This window comes from Perna viridis, chromosome 3, assembly GCF_037379345.1.
Source record: "Perna viridis isolate PV_CMFRI_1.1 ecotype Kerala chromosome 3, ASM3737934v1, whole genome shotgun sequence".
In the NCBI taxonomy this organism is placed as follows: domain Eukaryota; kingdom Metazoa; phylum Mollusca; class Bivalvia; order Mytilida; family Mytilidae; genus Perna; species Perna viridis.
Window position 1 is genome coordinate 30,842,625 of NC_142447.1, and position 22,222 is coordinate 30,864,846.

The 22,222-nt window shown below is 31.6% G+C and overlaps 1 protein-coding gene across 2 annotated transcripts in view; it reads left to right on the forward strand.

Annotated features, from left to right (window-relative positions):
- LOC148621832 (adhesion G protein-coupled receptor A2-like) overlaps positions 1–22,222 on the forward strand; it is a 59,787-nt gene that overhangs the window by 13,437 nt on the left and 24,128 nt on the right. For both annotated transcript variants that reach the window (XM_088576608.1, XM_088576609.1), the window contains 7 exons: positions 2,158–2,229; positions 3,426–3,497; positions 7,905–8,068; positions 11,468–12,015; positions 12,435–12,572; positions 14,316–14,410; positions 16,954–17,161. In XM_088576608.1, coding sequence (XP_088432734.1) covers positions 2,158–2,229; positions 3,426–3,497; positions 7,905–8,068; positions 11,468–12,015; positions 12,435–12,572; positions 14,316–14,410; positions 16,954–17,161 — 1,297 coding nt within the window. The remainder of the gene's footprint in view (positions 1–2,157; positions 2,230–3,425; positions 3,498–7,904; positions 8,069–11,467; positions 12,016–12,434; positions 12,573–14,315; positions 14,411–16,953; positions 17,162–22,222) is intronic.

Consider the following 22,222-nt stretch of genomic DNA (forward strand, 5'->3'; position numbering starts at 1 on the left):
GAAGACTTGCATTGTCTAATATACATTTGTATGATGAATGGACCAACATATGTGTATTATAAGTGACATTTTTTACTCTTAAAGTAGTGGACATGTACTGACTTTTTCAAGATCAGAAATATATACTTGTGCATTATGCAGAGGTCAAACTCCAGCTGGTGGAGAATTTGTTGCAGTCTAATTAACATGTAATAAACTAATGACTTATCCCCATAATGGAGGAATGGGGTTACCAATTCATTGAGCAGAGCTCACAGTTTTTCTCTTTTTTTCTCTATTTCTGTTAGTTAAAATTCAGTCCATCTGTGTGAAATTGTATTGTAGTCTGTCAGAAATTCTGTTTAAAAAAAGGTTGATTTAGGTTCTGCATCCATCCCTTATTTGCTTGGCTTCTAGCCACTTTTGTTAAGAAGCCATTGAGTAGTCACTTCTCTCTTTCTTACACATATGTATGAACCTATAGAGCAACAAGTTGTCTATTTATAACATCTTTGTACTGATCAATCCTAACTAAATTACTTTCTAAAATAAATTAGAAGAAAACACATGAATTTCCTTGTCAGAGAAGTAGAGTAATTAGGCAAAATGATGCAAGATTAAAGTTTTTCTAAGCTTAGAATAATTAGAACCATGGTCGCTCTGATCTATAAGGCAGATTATGGCGGCTTTTATTTATTACAAGTTAATGGCATGTGAAAAGGCTATCCATATCATGCTATGATTTAATGAATAGATTTGGTTGATACTATTATAGTTAATTGATTTTTTTGAAAGAATTTGTCATATTCTGTCCTTTTAAACAACAGCGATTTTCGATTGTGTTAGTTTGATGGAATCATGGAAAAAGTACTACCTGTTGTGGGGTTCCCAAAAGGGGAATCAGAGTTAGAGAATCAAATACTTCCTGTAGTGGGATTCCTTAAAGGGAAATGTAATTGCTTTCATTGATTTCTAAAACTATTACCATCACTAAACATATCTGCTTTCCTTTTCAAGTACATATATTGAAACTATGAAGACCACACAGAAGATTAAAAATTCACCAGGTTTCTAAATACTTTCTCAAGATCCTGCTTATGTACTCTGCATCATCTTGAATACCTGTAAGCACATGAATTATTGTGGTTTCTAATTTTTGCTGATTATGTCAACTGAACATATTCACAAGTATCAATATTTGCTTTGTTAGAACAAAAATTAATTGATTATAGTGTTAAAAATGAATTGTGCAAGTAATATTTTTCGTGCTAATATCTGTGCACCGCGATAAAAGTGAAAATTAGTATACAGTGAAAATTTACCCCTGACAACCCATGCTTTGCAAATTGGGGGGAGGGAGTTGGGTGCCTGCCCGCCATGCCCCCGCCTGAATCCGCCCCTGAAACGTACCTCTTAAATATCATACGAATGTGTGTTCTACGTGTGTTTCTTGTTTGTATGAAAATGGGAAGTTTACATTAAATGATTGGTTAGCATTGAATATTACCCAATTTCCGATGCAGGTAGAGGGGCTCATTACAAGACTGTATAGGTCATATACATTAGCACAGACCTGATATCTATGAATATTCATTGCCAGTTTTTTAGTCTGGTTCCCTTGTCAACATCATAAGCTACCCAAAAATCGCTACAACAAAAATAATATACACATGTCCATATGTGCTTTTTTTGCTTGTATGATAATGGAAAGTTTAGCATTAAAAGATGAAATGATGGTTAGTATTGAATTTATGTAATATTACCCAGTTTCCGATTTAAACACAGGGGCTCATTACAATTGACTATAAATATAGGTCATATATATTATCAGGACCCCGATATATATAGCCATTGCTAGTTATTTAATCTGGTTCCAGGTAATTGAAAACATTCAGATCATCAAGGTTACGAAAGAGTATGCAATCCTATGAAGGGAACCAAGATTTTAGCAGAAGTAACCCAATTTTAGGACATTTCACATTCATGCCATTTCGGATGTTGAAAGTAAGTCAAAATCATGACTGAGAATACTTGACGATGAGAGATTTGGAAGACTTTAGTCATTGATTTACCCAGGCTGTGTGATGGGTCTGTCCCCCAGGAATCTGATGCATGGAGGCTCCTTAGGTAGCGACATTAACTTTTTCCTAATGCTAAGAATATCCATCTATTTTACAGGGACATGTCTAACAACAAGATTGGGAGTATCAACAGTTCCATCTTCACAGGGCTGCCCAAACTACAGAAACTGTAAGTACAGTAACCACTGCTTATACAACCATGATTATTCTGAAATTAATCCATCTGTTTATCTTTTCCTCTGGCATTTTTGTTTTACTTTAAAAGGTAACATCATATGCAGAAAGAATCAAAATTCTTGATTTACCAAAATTGAACTATCTAGGGACAGGACACAATAACTTTTTCATGTTGGATGCATTAAAAGTGCAAAGAAATGAACAATCAGTTCAATCCGTTGCTTTTCCGGAAAATGTGAGTTATTATCTAAATCATTCCAATAAAAAATTATATGATTGGATTGGGACAGGTTTTAAGCAGATTCCTCCACCTAATGCATACATGGTATGAACATTCTTCTCTGAGGAAAGTGACTTTAAAGCAACGGATTGAACTGATTGTTAATTTCTTTGCACTTCTAATGCATCCAACTTGAAAAAATTATTGTGTCCCCATATGGTTCAATTTTTATGATACTTTATTTCCTTCACTAGTTGAATAACCAAGGTATAGTAGTATTGAATGAAGAAATAACCATTCATTTTAAGGCAAATATTAATTTGACCAATTTTGATGTGGGAATAGGATTCTGTTTAACTAATACAAAATAAACATATGAAAAACCTACAGGGATAATGGCTATTCATGTACATGAAGCTGTATGCATACATTGTATATGTAACCTTCTGAAAGAGTTAAATTACAAAAATTATTTTATTGCTTGGAATAATTAATAAGCTTGCCATTGTTAGCTAAATCTATTTATACAGGGCCACTACTACATTGTTTTACAAAGGAATAAATGCATTTTTCATCAAGGTTTAAAGCAGTGACTTTAATTGTTATAAATTTTCCACTTGAAATTTAATTAATTTCACTGAGTGGTTACATCTGTCTAGTTTGGTTTGTAAAATTGTGACTTTTATGATTTGAAAGCTTTTGCTTTTATCACATTAAGGAAATAATATGGCCTAAAAAATGAAATAAAGTACTTTCCTCAGAGAAGAATGTCATTATTTTACCAGCTTTTAACAGGAAACCAGTACTTTATATTCTGCAATGAACTTTTGGGGAAAAAAGGAAGCCTCTGTAATTTAATGGAGATTTTATACATGAAAATATCAGTTTTTCTTATGATTTGTTTTGTTTTGGTATTTGCTTGATAGATTCAGATATTGTTTTGTTATGTGTATTTTGTCTACTTTCAGTATCTTGTCATACAATAAGATTAATACCATACCAGAAGGGACATTCAATCCACTGTTATCACTCAGGAAAATGTAAGTCTGTGTCATTTCAGATTAAAAAAAGTAATAGGCCCAATTTTTGTGAGAGATGAAAGATTATTCATTGTTTAAATGCACTGTTGACTATGAGAGATCTTCAATAGGTGACCATATCTCCTCTATAGTTTGGTCTAGATTCTTTACCTCCTGTCACGTCCTATTAGAATTCCAGGCTAATCTAACACTGTACAAAGTAACTCCACCTATAATATAGAGACCATAACTTTGTAAGTTAAAGCTTTGCATCCTAATTGTTGTGTCAGTATTACCCAATAAAGATTTCTGGTGATAACTTTGATGTCGAGGGGACTGTCAGTTGTCTACATGTACATGTAGTTACCCACCATTTTACTGTATGTATATATCGGGGGGAAAATACAGAAGCATCAGCAGTGAGATGATTCAAAGACATCAAAATCCCAAAACATGGCCTGAATGTAAACAAATGAAACAGAGATATCTCCTTACACATACCAGTGAACTGAATAAAAAAGAAGAAACAAGACGTCCTACAAAGAACTAAAGCACCAGCAATATGAACATTCACAAAAAATTGGAAGTGACATCAGGTGCTCTGGCATATTGCAAGTGAAAATCTAGCGACAATATTGCAATTCCACAACCTATGTCTAACAATATTGACATTAGGGCTACACCTTTCATTTTTAACCAAGTATCATGTTGTAAGCCTACTAGGTAACTTGGAAATAGTGGAAAAATATCTGAAATTGACAAATTTAGATTGAGGTAACAAAAAATCACCATAAAACAAAGGCTATTTTCAATTATTTTTTTGCAATATGAGAATTAGATCTTGAACTTGATGTCTCAAAGCAATAAATCATGGACTCTTAGACTTTGATCTATCACTCAGACTTCTTATCCTACTTGGCTATTTGAATGGATCCTGGCTTCTTCTTGACTTAGGCCAAGGAAAACAAGAATATGTCTGTTTAAGGTTACATTGGATGAAAAAATAGGGTGGGTAGGTAGGTCAAATAATTTTTTTTTTGAATGTTTAAAACAGACATTTATGGGAGTATTTCTTGACTTTAATAGTGCTCAACTAAAATAACATTTTTGTGAAAAAGTGGCATCACATAAAATATACCAAAAATGTATGAGGGTAGGTAGGGTAACCTTTAAAGACATTTTTTTCTTGGCCTTAATAGTTTAACATCCTGCCCCCTTCCTGCCTTGGTCTTGTATTGAAAGTGGTTTATAGTGATTAGTATGTTCATATTTGTCTGTTAATTCTGACAGAATTTTGTATCAACAACTCTTAACTACAGACTGTATTTAATTTTGATTGGCCAGGATGTTGAATGTGTTGTGTTTGTGCTATTAACATTTTGATTTTTGAGATTCATATCTTATAATTTTCCACTTAGCTACAACAAACCTATTGGCCCTTTGCAGCTTTTATGGTTTGACATTTTTCACATGCTTATACTTAAGTTTGTAAAGATGAAACTTAAGATTAAAGTTTTAATCTGTTGTTCTATCAAAACAATGTTTTGGAAAAAAAGTTTTAGTACCAATGCTGACTCACCAAGAGTAAAGGCTTTATCTATCCCAGTTTTTCTCCTGAAGATGAGTTAACCAACTTGTGTAGAGATTTACAGTTCAGACAGGTGCTGTCAATATTAACTTCAAATCTCTTCAAGTACCTAATGTCTACTACTAAACTTCAATTCCATTACAAAAAATACCTGTTTAATACAACTTTTAAATGACTAAGTTTAAGAGCTAATGTTTGCATATATGTGTTTTTGCGCATTCGTTTGTTTACGTCTCTTTGTGTATGTGTGTGTGTGTTTTTCTCATGCATATGCCTCTCTGTGTGTGTCCCTATATATGTGTGCTTGTCCTTGTGCTCTGTGTGTCCCTATGTATGCATGCTTGTCCTTGTGCTCTGTGTGTCCCTATGTATGCGTGTTTGTCTTTGTGCTCTGTGTGTCCCTATATATGTGTGCTTGTCCTTGTGCTCTGTGTGTCCCTATGTATGTGTGTTTGTCTTTGTGCTCTGTGTGTCCCTATGTATGTGCGTTTGTCTTTGTGCTCTGTGTCCCTATATATGTGTGCTTGTCCTTGTGCTCTGTGTGTCCCTATGTATGTGCGTTTGTCTTTGTGCTCTGTGTGTCCCTATGTATGTGTGTTTGTCTTTGTGCTCTGTGTGTCCCTATGTATGTGTGTTTGTCTTTGTGCTCTGTGTGTCCCTATGTATGTGTGTTTGTCTTTGTGCTCTGTGTGTCCCTATGTATGTGTGTTTGTCTTTGTGCTCTGTGTGTCCCTATGTATGTGTGTTTGTCTTTGTGCTCTGTGTGTCCCTATGTATGTGTGTTTGTCCTTGTGCTCTGTGTGTCCCTATGTACGGTATGTGTGCTTGTCCTTGTGCTCTGTGTGTCCCTATATATGTGTGCTTGTCCTTGTGCTCTAACTGGAATGTAGTGTTTATTTGAATGTCATGGTAAAAAGTGGTATCTTCTTTTGAAAGGCGGTATAAAAAATATATTGGTGCAAAGAAAATGATTAATTGTTAACGGTTGTGATGATTAATTGTTTCTAGCTGTAACATCTGGCTCCTTCTTTCCTCTCTTGATTACACTGCTTTTGTCATTCTTGTATTCTTCATATTGTTAGAGTTGGTTGATGATCATTTTGATAGAAGCTGTTTGTCTGACTGGATTTGTCATTCCTCTATTGGTTGAATGAAAAACTGTTGATCATCAGTGGGATAGAAACAATTAAACTAACATCAAGCTGAAATTAAAACATTTGATTAGTAACCAGAATTTAAGATAGATTATAATTGATTGGAAGTTTTCCAAGATTTACAGTCAAACCATTGCTCACTACACTGCATTAATATGTCTGTCAAACTCAATTATTATCTTCAGTTATACTTTTGTTTTATAAGAGGTTGTGCTTGAAAGCAAAGACTGGTTGTCTTAAAGTTAGGATTGTTTTTGATGAATAAAGTAATGGAAAATTGACAGGATAAAGTACAAATAGTACAAGTGTCAACAAAGGTTAATTTTTATTCCTTTAAGCAACAATCATTTTAAGTTAAAATATCATATTGATGGTTTACATGAGGTCATCAGGGGACACATTTGTTATATTTCTATATTTTCTCTGTCCTAACATGTACATGTACAGCATGTATGCAATGCCCCTCTTGACTCCTTGTAAGTTACTTGAATACTGTTTACTGCTTATATCTGTATGAACTTATTTCTGAGAACGATTTCTTCATTAAATCATGTGTTTATTCATAAAAGTTGTGTATTAGGGACATTTAAAGTTCTTCAGATATGAAACAGCTGGAACTGTAGTATTTTATGGTCCTTTATTTGGTGTTTATACTGAGAGCAGATGTTAATGATCATTTGACTACATTCCTTGGTGTTTTGACTTATGTAATCTTCATTATATTGTTATGACATATGAACTATGTATTGTATGTGTCAGATTCTCTCCATGTTGTCTACATTTTTTTGGTAGTCAAGTTTGTAGTGTTAAAGACCTGCTGATAGGTGATGTTCATTTAAAATTGATATTGTTGTCAGAATACCTGACTTTTTCCAGCTACCCTCTAGTGATCATTTGATGGCGATGTTATTTATGATTAACTGTATATCATATGTGGCCAACCTTGCTCAGAACCCTCAGTGTCATTCCATTAATCAGTCCTTAAGAGCTTGTGTTGTACAAATTGTGCAACAAGCTTCATTTTTTTTAAGATTGTTAATATTCTGTTGATTTATGACCTCTTAGTATGGAATTTTTATCTTATTGCAGTGTGTTAAAAAATTGCATCTTGAGCTGCTGGGTGCATTGATTATAGATTAAGATAGAAGGGTATCGGGTAACTGAAAAAAATACATGGAGGAAATAAAAACACAAAGATTAAACCTGTAAACTGTAACTGCATGAAAAACTGTCATCAAAAAAAAGGTTTTTTTTCAGTGTATGTATAAGTAGGAAATGCTTAACAGTGGGGGGGATATTGATTTACTCCTGTCCATTTATCTTAAATGTTTGTACAATTCATGTTTTATATTCTACACAAAGTAACAAAAATTGTTTTCAATATCATTTTCACTCCTTCCTTTCAAAATAATGACCTGATGATATGTTTTGAGAAAGAATCTTAATATTGCAGCAATGAATGTAGTGTCTAGCAAAACATTTACATATAAATATACGTCTGTCTACTTATTACTGTATTTTATGCATTATCAATCTGTCAAAATCATCAATCAATATCTATAATACATATGTTTTGAAAAATAAAGTCCAGACTTTCTATTACTGTTCCAAATTACTTCATATCCATCATTCTTTCTATTTTGCCATATGCCTTTTATTTTATCCACTCTTATGATATATTTACAGAGAGTTTACATCAGAATATCTGAGATGTGACTGCCATCTTCAGTGGATTGTTAAATGGTCCAGAGAGAAAAATGTCAAAATTCAGTCCTCTACAACATGTGCTGTTCCACGAGAATTAAATTCAAAACCACTCCGTAAATTAAAAGCTCAGGAACTGCATTGTAGTAAGTGATGGAATAATGTAAATATTGTCAGACTGTAAAGAGTTGAAAGGGTCAACAACAAATAGTCCTTTTTACCAGTTACTGGTTCATAGACATTTCTTGTAAATAAAAAAAACTCGCACACTAAACAGACTGGATCCCTGCCTTTATAAGGAGAAAAATAAGACATTTTTTCGTTGCAAAATAAAACAATTTGAACTTTCGTAATTACCTTGCAGTTGAACAAAAATCCGTTCAATAAGGTATTTACTGAGGTTTAGATGATTTTATTTTATACAATGTAAGTAAAAAGTTTACTGAACGTTCTATTCAACATGAAACAGCCAATCAGTCTGTTTGGTGCGTGAATTTTTTTCCTTTGCATGAAATTATTAAGATCCAAAGTGAAAGAAAATTCTGAAAAGAATAAAATAAAAGATAAACAAATTAAAGTTAATACTGTTTTTAATGTTCTTTATTGTATATATCTTTTTAGTGCTTAATATTGTCAAGAAGCGTTTGTATAATTGTATGTCTTGTTTTTTTTTATTTAATAGTTATAGTTTTGTTTGTAAGGGTCTCAGGGGAGATCAGTTTGTAGACTGTGTAGCCCTCTTGAAGTAAAGATATTATTATTATAAAACAGTAACTAGAAAAATACTACCAGTATATGTACATAAATAACACTACCCCCCAGGTACTATGTGTACATGTGTTGTACAATACTTTTTAAATTATATTTTACAATTCTTGACTTTAGAATTTTAGTCTTGCATATGGTACACAGCTAAATGTACTTTGTTTTCAATATTTAAGTACCTGTCCACATATAACTTCCACATAGCCAGTGATTCATTGTGCAGAAATTCCTCTGAACAAACCGTGCTATTTTAAAATAAACAGGACATGTTTTTTATATGTAACTTTAGTCCTTTCTATATATACTGATCTATATTTTAGAGAAAACCATGCATTCATCACCAAATTAACAAAATCAGAAGGAAACAGGAGTGAATTTAGTTGTTGTTTTTTTTTTTTTTGACATGCATGAATCACTTTTTATTTGGTATTTTTAAAGACTGTTACTCTGTAATGTTCATGAAAAAAAAAAAGGTTAAAAATGAAAATTTAATGTGTGGTAATAATCTGCCTTTCCTATGATGTTTTATGAAATTGTTTTACCCTCAGTTAAACATCTGCTATAGTTTTCTGTAACAAATAATTGTTATTATTTAGTAAGGAAATAGAAAACTTTTACATCAAAAGGAGTAATTATCTACCATTTTGTGGAAATTTTCTGGAAAATTAGAATTTTGAAAATTATCAATAACTTTTACCAAGATGTAGGAAAGAAATTGTGTGTCTCATGTGGATTTGCAATGATTTTGATTAAGAGAGAGATTGTTTATTAAATCTGAAATAGTTTATGAGGAAATAAGATGAAAGATAGGGAATACGAGTTTACAGCCTGTACAGTAGATATAAACTTCATGGTGCTGAAAATTATTTCCCCAGGTTTACACGTGACATGGGAGGTCAGTTTATCTTGTTTAAGTTTATTGTAATTTTCATCATCAAAAATAATCAAACTCAAAGTTTTAATCAAAATCTAAAGCACTTTAATTAATTTAGACATGTTATAGTTACATGAAAGTTTTTATTAAATTCCTTAAATGTTTAAGCAACAAGTTTCATATTCCCTTTGCTACAAGTTACATAGTTATTTCCAGAAAGGCATAAAAACCTGACCATTCTTAACAGAAATATATTGATTTTTCTTGCAATAAAACCCAATCTTCTCTGCCTGCTATTGAAAACAGATAATTTTCTACCTTAAAGACATTCTCTAAACAAGTTTATCTTAGCAATGTTGGTTTTACATGTAAAAACGTCTAAGAATGGGTAAATTCTAGGTTATATATTGCCATTATTTCACCATTAGGGTTACTCTGAGTAGATGGAGTCTCTTTGATAAATTGAATCTAATTCGATTGCTGTATTGTATTTCAACCTTAAAATAACAACTGAATTCTGCCAAATGCATTAAGGTACTCAAGTCATTGTATCATTCTGTGTTTCTAGATGGGTTTGTTGCATTATAAATATATGTTGTAATGCATTTGTTTAATTTTTCAACATCTTTGTCACAGATTTAGCATGGTATATACATAATATGGGTACCGCTATTATACCACTGTATAAAAATGGTTAAAATTCTGAAAGAAAAAAATGCTCCCATGTGTTACTAATAAGAAGGTTGATTAATAAAATTCTTTTTAAAAAAAAACACTTACATGTTATGGACCAAAAGGTTCTTAATGAAGGTTAAGGTTTTGACAAGAAAATCTTTCATCTCTACCATGAGAATAAATTTGTCACAATGTTATATTTTAACAGATTTGACATCTTTACAGCAAGTTGTAGGGTGTTTCAAGAAAAGCACTGATCGTTTACCTTATTAGTGCACCTGGTCCTTACTCCTAAGTTTTGAGTGGAGTCTTTTCTGTGTGTATTCTTTTAGTTAATTCATGTTTTATATAGTGGTTTGTCTGTTTTCTTGGTCCGTTTTGGTCCCTGCCACATTTTTTGTTCCTGTCCCAAGTCAGGAAGTCCTGGCCTCTGTATGTTTTGTTTCATTTTCGGTTTACTTTAATGTTGCAGAAGTATATAGAGACAACTATTTCGTTGTACCAGTGTATAATGTTGTTTTGGGGCCAGACACAGCCTGTCCTATTGTATGAGGGTTTCCTCGTTGTTCATTGAAGACCCATTGGTGCCCTTGAGCTGACATTTTACATCCCGGTGTGCTTGTCGTCACATTGACATTTCACCATATCCATTCTCTTTATATTTGACCTTGGATTATTGTTTTCCTTGTTCTAACCTTTATCTTCTTGTTTTTACTTTGACTTCTTGCTTTGAAGTAAACAAGGGTAAAGACACTTTAATTTAAAAGCAGATGGAAGATTTGCCAGTTTATTGGTAATGGATTGTAATTTACAATTTTTATGCATAATATAATCGACTTACGTGGTTTTATTACAATCAAAGAAAAAAGTAAAATAATTATATCATATGTTTTGATTGAACATCAATAGATCAATCCTTCTCTTCAGGTTTATTGTTATTGTTATTATTGAGAGATTCATACATGTGTTATGACCATCCATGGGTCATCAACCACAGATGGACTATCAGGGAATGTCCTCTTTTCAATTTCTTCTAAAGACTTCTGCGGCTAGCCTGTTTTTAGATATTTGTTTATAAGTTATTACCAATAAAAGGTCCAATAATTAGCTAAATCAGTCATCTTTGCTACTCTCTTTGGTCATAAGATATGTACATGTTTGACAGATAATGGCTTGACCAGTGCAAAGTGGACATTGACCATAATGTAAGTTTCATTGTTGTATATTTCAGATCGTCCTCTGGAATTACCATTGTTTGAGATTTTCCCTAGTAAAAGTCAGGTAGTATTTGAAGGAGACAAACTGCCATTTGAATGCAGAGCATCAGTGATAGACAGACAGACAAAGATGGTATGGATAAGGAATGAAGAAGTTGTTGAGACTGACAGGCCGAGGGGTGTTATAGTCCATACATCTACATCACGTGATCAATCTATAATGATACACCATTTGGTGTTAGAAGAGCTGTCTAAGAACGATTCAGGGATCTGGCAGTGTCGTGTAACATCTCCTCAGGGTAATGTGACTAGTAACATCAGTATTGTTGTCATTCCAGCTACTGCCAGATATTGTTCATCTTTTACTACCACAACGGACAAAGGAGTCTACAAATGGCCAAAGACTGTAGCTGGAGTGAAGAGTGAACTGCCTTGTAAAATAGGCAATAATAAATTTGCCTCACACTTTTGTTCAGAAACTGGTATATGGGAAAAGCTCAATGTAAAGAATTGTGAATACACTGATGTTAAACTACGTGGACTAGATTCAACGGGCACAATGGTAATATTAATATAACTTTAAATGGATTTCAGTGTATAGCCTACTTTATATTAAAGTTGAAATAAGTTTCATTAAGTGGGCAATTTTACCAAAGCTAGTCAACATATTTCTATCTCTCATAATTTAGAAATCATTGACTACATTGAACTATTATATTCTTTTATACATTTTATCTAGTAAACAATATGAAATGTGTGACCTCTACAAAAATTGTTTTTCATTTTCAGCCTTTTTGGTTAACAATTAGAATTATCTAAACACACCAGATAAAAAACTTCTTCATTTAAGGATTTTTTTTTTAAAGTAGAAAAATACTTTGAGAAATGTTTATAAGAAAAGTCACATTAAGATAACTTAAGAGAGGTTAAACCTTTGATATTGATGAATATCTACAATTGTTTTATAAAACTTTTTTTCAGTATGAAGGGGATGCAGATGACTTAGCAAAACAGTTGGAGACCTTGACCTCAGACCCTTCACTTCACAGGTCACCTTACTTTGAAGTTGCCACTGGGGCCATTGAAAGTTTGGCAGCATTTGTACCAAGCAGGCAAGAGGTATGCTACACATTGTTAAAAAAAATCATCAAAATATTGAAATTCAACTTTAATGCCTCCAATTTATCTTTGGAGAACAGATTAAAGCAATCTTCTTTTGATACATGAAAATGAAAAGACATCAAGTGTGCTGTAATAGTATGAGCAAAAGTAAACACAGGAAATTTCATTGCAACATTCAAACATTTTAAAAATTGGATCTGATAAGATAAAAAAAAAGGCTAACAACTCCTGATATCCCAATTACGTAAACATTGCTTAATAACCCATCTGTGGAACAATTTCAATTGAAAAGCAGTAAAGAGATGAAAAGGGAGGTAATCACTATTGATAAAATAATTATAAAGCCATTATTTGGACCTCTGGCTGTGGATTAGGTATTCTAACAGAAATACCCTTTAATATCTGTCAATATTTTATCCATTATGTATATATTGATGTTTTCTGCCAAATGGTCAGGTGTCAGAGGTGTAATAAGTTTAGAAAAATAAATTTTCCAAAGAAAACATTGATCTGAATATGAGGTATTTTCAATGTAAATAATTATTTGTTTGAATATTTGATTAGGTACTTTGATTTTTCATGCTGATCAACATTTGGTAAAATAGTTATTAATTTTCTGTTGGTTCATATTGTGTCACATGATTTAATCATTGAAAATTGAATATGTGTAATTCTATCTAACTTAATTTATCTTTCGAAGGACATTTATTTCATTCTATTTAATTACTTTGTTGCCAGCTCAGTAGAAATCAGCCATTGTTTAAATACTGATGATAGTTTTTCTCAGGAATGTCCTGTTCAAATTTTTGTTTTGGTTGATGTTATATTTGATAAGAGTTCTTTTGAATATTTTAAGTGGTTTTTTGTTATTTTAACAACTGGCCGTTTGTGTTCTCACCATACACTTTGTTACTTTAAGTGCATTCTAAAATATTCTTAAATATCATAAATGTGACAATATTTTTTTTTAAGACTAATTTTTGTCCTTCAGATGCTTACTATTTTCCTAGGATATTACAGGACTAAACATTTAACTAACTATTATATTCCATAGATATTTTATTACATTGAATAAATGCATCGTAAATATGAAATAGAACACCCTTCTTACCCCTAACAAATAAAACACTTAAATTATAAGTTAGATTTTATAATTTATTGCTGTCCTGGCATTGATTTCACAAAAAGTCGTAAGTATGAAATTGATCGTAAATTATGACGTCACAATGCTATTTAGGTTGTGACGTCATTACTTACAATCAACTTTACACTTAGGACTTTTTGTGAAATCGACACCTGGCCTTTAATGATACAGTCATAGGTAACATCTGAACCATACTGGTTGTGAAATACTGTTAAATTCTGAAACTTGAATGGTTTTCATACAACCACCAAAAAAAAGGAAATTGTTGTCGTGTACAAAATGTAATGGTGTCATCAGTTATCGACATTTTTTGTCCAGACTATACCTTGATTGTTAGTGTATAGATTTTAACGAAATTATACCACATGGTACCATACTGCAAAAGAAAGGCTGGGACCTTTGCTAACCATAAGAAAAGTAAATAATTTGTGTGAGTTCTATAAAGATTTAAATTTAAGTATATCATCAAGATCATGATAACCAGGAAAAACTTAATACCAACAAAAAAATTACAAACTTCAACTGTGATATCTTTCAATTGACATGATAAGTTGTAGTTGCTATTTTGAATAAAATGAAAACATTTGTAATTATAGATAGCAGAGAGGGTATTGAAGATAGTTAGTGGTATGATGAACAGTGGTAAAGATGTACTGAAGCAGGGACAGATCAGTGACAGAGCTTGTTCTAGGTACATTTCCATGAAAAATAAAATGATATGAAATGCATGTTGTGTTTCCACTGCAATGTTTAAATACAGAAACAAAATAAATGATATTATGTGGCAAAATGTTTCACCTCAAGCTTGCAAAATAGTAAAGGAATAAGTAACTGATTTATAAACTTGGAAGTACTGTCATTAATTATTCAAATTTAACCTATGACCTTAGACACACTGAGAGCCTGATTTCAGACTGATGGGAACATAACTTGTAATGCCAATGTCTGTATCATTGTCAACAGAAACTTGGTTTCAGGCGATGAATTTTAGTTGGTTTCCAAAACTTTACAAGGTTCTGAATTACAAAAAGAATGTTGGTATTGATTTTTGGAGTCATGGCACCAACTGTTATTGGATTAAGGGCAAAATCAAGCAGTTCATAGAATTTTAATATATAACTTAGGTAATAATACGTGGATGGCTATGGTGTTCCACAGTATTCTATATTATAAGGCAGATTAGCATTTATTTAAAATTTGGGGTTATATAAGACTTAAACCATTTAGAAATGATGGGTCAGAAACAAGCATTTTCCTAATTTCCAGATAATAACTTGGCTAAAAGTATTAAAATGGATTTCTTTTAAACTGAAATAAGGTGCAGTACCACTAAAGGAAGGCTGGAATGAATTTTTGAGGTTTTGGCTAGAAACATAAGAATAGAAGGACTAAAATGCAAGTAATTTGCCTGATGTCTAAATGATTACTTTAGTTAAAAGGAAGATACCTGTTTGAATTTGTACCACAAGGTTTGGATTGATTTTGAGGTTGAGACTTGGTCTTTTTAGGGAAATTTAGTGAGGAAAAGTGGCAATGTCAATTCTGGTCAATTTCTTGACAGGTGTCAAATGTCTAATGGTAATCAAAATTCAAAGCTGTTGCAATCTTGGTTGGTGTGTCCATACCCCAACTGTTTAGGATACTACCTTTGCAGTCATATCAAGCTGCACTCTTCAAAGCATTTTATTCAAATAACCAACTAAACTTTTGCATTTTTGCCAATGCTAGTTGTCTTAAGCTGTAAGGCAACACTGAAGCTGTACAATAAAATCTGCATGACTGACCACATGTATTCAGCATTTACCTATCTTAAAAGACTGCTTAAAATACCCTATAGTGGGTAGTTTTTGCAGGGATTTAGTTTTGGCGTATTTTAGCAGTCTGTCAAAAAATGGCAAAAATAAATTCTGCACAATATTAACACTTTGCTTAAGTACTTTGCGTACCACTAATCATCCCTAAAATAAGAACGCCAAGATTTTTCATATTCTGGTACCTTTTTGCTTAAAAATCCCCATAATTTACACTGACCAAAATTACCTGTCATAAGGTATCCCATCAAGTGCATTTTATGTTAAATTAATCTGTATATAAAGACCACCTGTTTTATTTGACCAGGATTTTTCAATTCCATGACAGGATTTACTGTATAATTTGAAAAAGGTTCTTAGCCGGCTCTTCTGAGATTGCTGGTGTTAAAAGATTTTTTTTAATACACATAAAAAAATTCTTGATCTCAAGAAATGTCAGTCAGTGAGCATTTAACTATAAATAGTCAAATAACCATTTAAGTGGGACTTAAGTTGGATCACATTACAGAGATAGGAGAAAGCTCGAAAACTTCTTAAAAATCTTAAATTCAGACAAACAGTACATTTTTTTTGTTCTAATCTCTTAGATGTAGAAAAAGAAACTGCAGTAAATACATATATTTTTTAGACAGCTTTTAATCAACAGAATTTACTGGAAGCTTAAATTCCAAAATGTATATGTATTTCTATGGTAAACCTTTAGAATTTCTGTTATGACTAAAGAAGGATAACTCTGAAATCAATTTAAACTTGCAAGTCTCAGGTAGTACCTAAACAGGTAAAACAAGGTCATTTTGAGAACAGTTACTTTAGAATTTAGTCATTTCTAATGGAATAATTTTTTTTTAGTTTTACAAGTTTCCAGTTCTCTACATATTCAGGATATTGCTGACACCCATTCCCTATAAATATTGGTAGTAAATGTGTTAAAGTTGTTCATTTTTAAGTAATTAATTTATGACATTATATCTCTTCTGATTGGTTGACATTTGTATTATACCCACACAACAGGATATGTTTTAACACCAAATACAGGAAATTCTGAATCTATTGCTATATATGTGATGGTCTTGCAAAAAAAATACAAAAAAAAACTATGAAATTTTTCAGCATTAAAGTTGTGTTATTTTGTTCAATATCACAACAGTTAAAATTGCATTTTAGACTGAAATGCTGAATTGAATTGATTAATGTATTCCATAATTTCTGAATTTACAGTATTCAGTGAATTCCTTTTTGTTCATTCTGATATTTTTCATCAAGACAAACTGGTAGGTTAACATTTCTACCATTGCTAAAATAACATAGCTGATAGAATCAATATTTTAATTGATTTATTTCCAGAATGCTATGTACAGCCAGCATTGAATAATAGATTGTGGAGCCTTCTTAATAATTAAAGTTCTTCATTTTATATTTTCAGATTGATGAATGTGGTTGAGTCCATACCAAAACAGATCAGCACAAGACCAAAACAATTGTCTTCTCAGAACATTGGGGTATATGTAATGGAAGTAGAGAACAGTCAATATACTGGGATCAAATGTAGAGTTGCCTCTAGTTTTATAACCAATGTTTGGTGCCAGCAGAGCTTTGAAAACACCACAGGCAAACACTTTTTTGCTAAAATTGTAAGTATAAGTATTGTGTCTTAAAGTTCTTGCAATGTTACTTACTAAAAGAGCTAGTTTGATATAGCTTTAAAATGCCTAATGTTTATTATTGTGGCAGTGCACTAATTAGTACATCTTTTTCTGTCCAGATATGGTGAATGAATTATATATCCACTATCAATGATACCTTCTTCCATTAGTCACTGACATACGTGAAAAATGTACCGATACTATATATTATTTTTTCAAAATGTTATGTTTTACATATATTTAGTTAGTTCTTTTAATTTGTGTCTGTCAGTGTGTCCAACATACAACTGTATGTATTATTATAATATGTATTACATGCTGGATCCTCAACCATAATGTTATATACATTTAACTTGATACATGATTCAACTATTGTAAAGATGTGAATTTTGTGGAAAGGTTTCAGTTTCTAAAAGTTTTGTAAAAGTGTGATTATGGACTTAGTCATTTTTTCAGGTTGCCTCAATATCTGCCTTTCTCTGGTCTTCCGATGACTGTACCTTCTCTTGTTTTTGTTGAGTCAGAGTTGTCTTTCTTTTTATTTGATACATAATTTTCCTTTTGGAAAACCAAACATCAGTATTTATTGTTCATACATTTTGTATATTTAATTCATTTTGGTGTTACAATATCCTTCAAAAGAATTTTAGACTCAATTTTTCTTTTGATAAATTAGGTTTTTTGGTCCAATTACCAACAAATGAAAATTGTCTTTGTAACAGAATCATGGCCAGTGAGGCTAGATTACAATGTCACTAGAGCATTTCTAAGTTCCAGGTGGAAGTCATGTTATGATTGAGCTAGCATACCATAAATAATTTATACATTGGTAGGTTGCAATTTTTTAAAACTTTGAGTATAGATATACATGTAGCTGTATTTCATGGGTGTTTACTAATACTTATCAGTAAATGATGATTGGATTGTTATCTGCAAAATATTCTTATAATTTTGATGATGATATGAGATTAAAATTTCTAGTTCTTATAGGAAAGAAATCCTTGGTATGTTGATGTCTCATCAGCACCCTACCCCTTTATTTCTTTCCTATTATCATTTGAAAAGTCTTTAGAGGTCTTTAAAATCTCAATTTTTATGACTTTTGCACAAATTTACTAACTGTCAATCATTGCATGAAATCATGATCTATAAGTTATAAAAGTATTCCCGAACCTGTGCGCTGATGTAGGTTCTTCTCATTATGTTATAAAGTGTTAAAAAAATTACTATCACCTGGAATTGTTTTTACACTTTATAAATTATTACACCTGTGGTAATGAATCATTACATTAAAAATATAAAAAGATAGGCTTCTTATGATCTCTATATCATGTGGAGAGAATCACTTGATAATAATGTAAAAACTCTAAGAAATTAATACTTGGTCATGTTAGAATAAACTTGATTTAGGATATAAAGGGTGATTGATTTAACAGTATATTAATAAATTACAGTAAACTGTCAAAGATGAGAGAAAAAGTTTGGATTGTGATGAAATTTGTATAACATACTGGTATTTCACTTATTCTTAAAGTGAGATAGGCAGTGTGAAGCTCAGGGTTGTCAAGTTTTGGGAAGTCACTTACAATTTAACCAGATTATGGTTGGTCAGAGAGAGAAGAGAAAATGTTAATGGCTCTTTTGAAATATCGTGCTTTCTGTATATGAGACTTAACTGGTCAGTCATGATTATTTTTACTTAAGAAGGTAATCTGTCTTCTTAAAAGACTCACCCTTGAGTTAGTGTGGAAAAAAATTACACAGTAAATTATGTATGTATGGTTATTTTTTTTTATACTTCCATGGACACCGACACAATGGATTTTGCTTGTTAAACAATACATTTTTGGACAAAGAATGTGTATTGGGCTAGAGAATTCTGGGAAATTCACTGACAACAGCTTAAATTGTTGTTCTTTTTTTATTAATCTGCAATATATGAAATATTTTCCATGGTACTGACATAGGGCATCTTAAATCTTAAATGTATGTAGGCATCAGCATCCTATATAGCTTCAATGATATTGCTATGGCAATGACTTAGGCATCAGCATCCTATATAGCTTCAATGATATTGCTATGGCAATGACTTAGGCATCAGCATCCTATATAGCTTCAATGATAGAAGCAGTATTTGTTCATGTATATTACATGAAATAATCACTACCAATTTGCTCACTGCAAATTCTATTTTAGGAGAGATTTGCTGATAAAAATTAAAATTATAGCTCTTTTGAATCAAATTATTTCAAGGATTTATTTTAATAAAGTACTGTTTGTGTTAGTGAAAGACTAGCTGTCAGGGAAATCAGAGTGGAATGTCATTTTGACAAGGTTATATTCTTAAATTGTATTTTTACTGGGAACATTTGTACAAGCTGTAGCCAATCATTATTATTGAAATCCCTAATGCAGGAGTCTTTTTGGTAAAAGAAATATTTTTTCAATGAATCTTAAGTGTTATTACACACCCATATCACACCCTGAAGAACTACTATTGATGTTAAACCTTGGAATCTAAATTAAAACATGTACTAAACAGTTAACCTGTTTGTCCTCAAAGCATACAAGTAAACAATTTTGTATTAAAGCACTTGTCTAGTATAGTAAATGTACTGTTACACAGCTTATGAATGAGTTTGCTCCATTAACATGGTATACCTCAGCTGTTTGAAGTGTTCTTTCTATATTTCATTATCAGTCTATTAAGTGAGGTATTTGTCGTATTTCATCTCATTCTCTCCAGCATTGTAACATGGCTCTACATTAAGAGCTTGCCCCAAGTCAGATTGTTGTGTATTGCCAGTATTATAAGAAAATTCAAAGGAGATTAATGCCTTTGATGTTCCCTTTTATCTTGTACTTTGTTTATTATCATTTGTCAGGTCTGTCTATTATAGTTCTGTGTTTACTATAGATAGTAAAACTGTAAAGTGGTTTTACAAACATTCAGTCCTTTTTGTTTTTCATTTCAATTTTGTATCTTAATTCATTCAGAATTGAATTGGCTTCATACAGTAAATTGAATGGCTATATACATATAAATTTGAGACATTCTCTAACCCTTATACCATTTTAACTTAGGAATTGTCATCTTCAAACATAGATAATTTAGAATATGTCAAATTCTAAGGTCTTAATGTGTTAAATTGGCTTGTCAAAAGTTCTATTTTAATTTTTAATAATTACATTTACTGTGCCTATCATTGAAATACAGTAATCTTATTGGGTATTTAGCTTTATAAATGATGTTTCATGAGTAGAAGCTAGCAGGTTTTATTGAAAATGTGCTACTATCAAAGCTTTTACACCCCCATGAAACAAAAAATGAACAGTCCATTCTTAAATCAACAGCTTACAGATTATGAGCAGCTTTTCATGTCATACTTTGATATATATTGAAGGAATTTACATGGGTTCACATTGCTTTACTTCAGAGAGCTTTGGGCTGTTTGGAAAACAAAACATGCTATAGTAAAACGGCTTATTACATGCACTGGGTACTCTAAAATATTGTTCAGTAATGATAAAACTCTGTAATTATTTTTCATTAAAATTTATGCCAAACTATTCTAGGAACTGCAGAATATTAGTAAAATTATAACTATAGCACCTCACTCTTTTCATGTTTGAGTTGAAGAACATTCCCTGTTCAAGAGCAGACAAAATTAATTAATATTTAAATTAAATGTTCTGAAATATGTCATAATGGAACACAGTAGAAATAGATAAAAACATATGTTGAATTAACTATTTGGTACAGTTTGTATTCTTTATAACATGATTCTTACATAATTGCTCATATAAATGAGTTTTGAAGTCAAACTTTGATATTAATGCAGTAAATTATATATTTAATATGAATCTTATCATTTATTCCATACTTAAAAAGATGAAAATGTATATTAGATAATTTTGTAATCTTAAATTAGAGTACTACTCTGTGTGAGGTTAACATTATTTTCTCTTTATGATGTTAAATTTGCACCTTGATAACAGATTTTAAAGTTATACCCCTAGGTGACTAAATAATAAACATTGAAATAATTCAATTTTTGGAAACACATGTTATGTAAGCTTATGGAAGGATTTTAGTGTTCAGATTTCAGGGTAGGTCCATGAAACAGTAAATGATTTGAAATTTGGTAACATGATTTTGCTGTCACTGTTTGAAGTCAGCTGAAATGTTCTAATTGTTGGCATTGTTGACAAGACAGAATGTCAAAATAGTTAGATAATATTAAGCATATATGTGTGTAAAGAACAAATCTTACATGTTACCAAATATAAAGAAAAATATTGCATCACAATGTACAGTAATTAAGTTTAAAAAAATGATTCATTCATTAAACATTTCATACATGCATAATTTTACCTTTTATTGGTTGTTTAAATTTTAATTCCATGACCCATTCAATTGAGTCTATGAAAAAGGGTTTTGACCGGTGGTTGATTCTGGTCTCATACCCTGCATTCACCATATAACTTAGCCTTTAAAATACTCTTATTGTCCAAATGACAGTATCAAATGTGACCTGTGTCAAATTTTTATGGTCATCTAACAGGTGGAAAAATAATTGACAGATTAATTAAGGAGAAATACCTGAACGCACAGGTAATTTCAGGAGTCATTGATAAATGTGACTCTGTTCATGGTCATTCATAACTTACACTGTTTTTATTGCTCTGACACAAGGATGTTATTTCTGTAAGGGGTAAGAATACTTTACAAATGGCCAGGTAGAAGGGTGCATGTGTTGATTAGGGTCACAGATGTTGGTGAGTAAAATTTTAAGGTAACATTAGGGTTTAAAATAATAGTTTGATTGTTGAATGTAAGTTTTCATGATAATAGGGGTTGAAACTACCTCTCTTGTGCAAAATTTATGCAAAAAGTTTCAGTGATGCAGATTGAACTTAAAATTTCCTAGTTGTGTAGAGAATGGCATATAGCAACCTGCAAGAGCCATTTACATTTACCTATTTTTATACTCATTATTAGAGTGGTGCTAATCTCCTTGTCCATCGCTCTGTCTGTCACATTTTTGT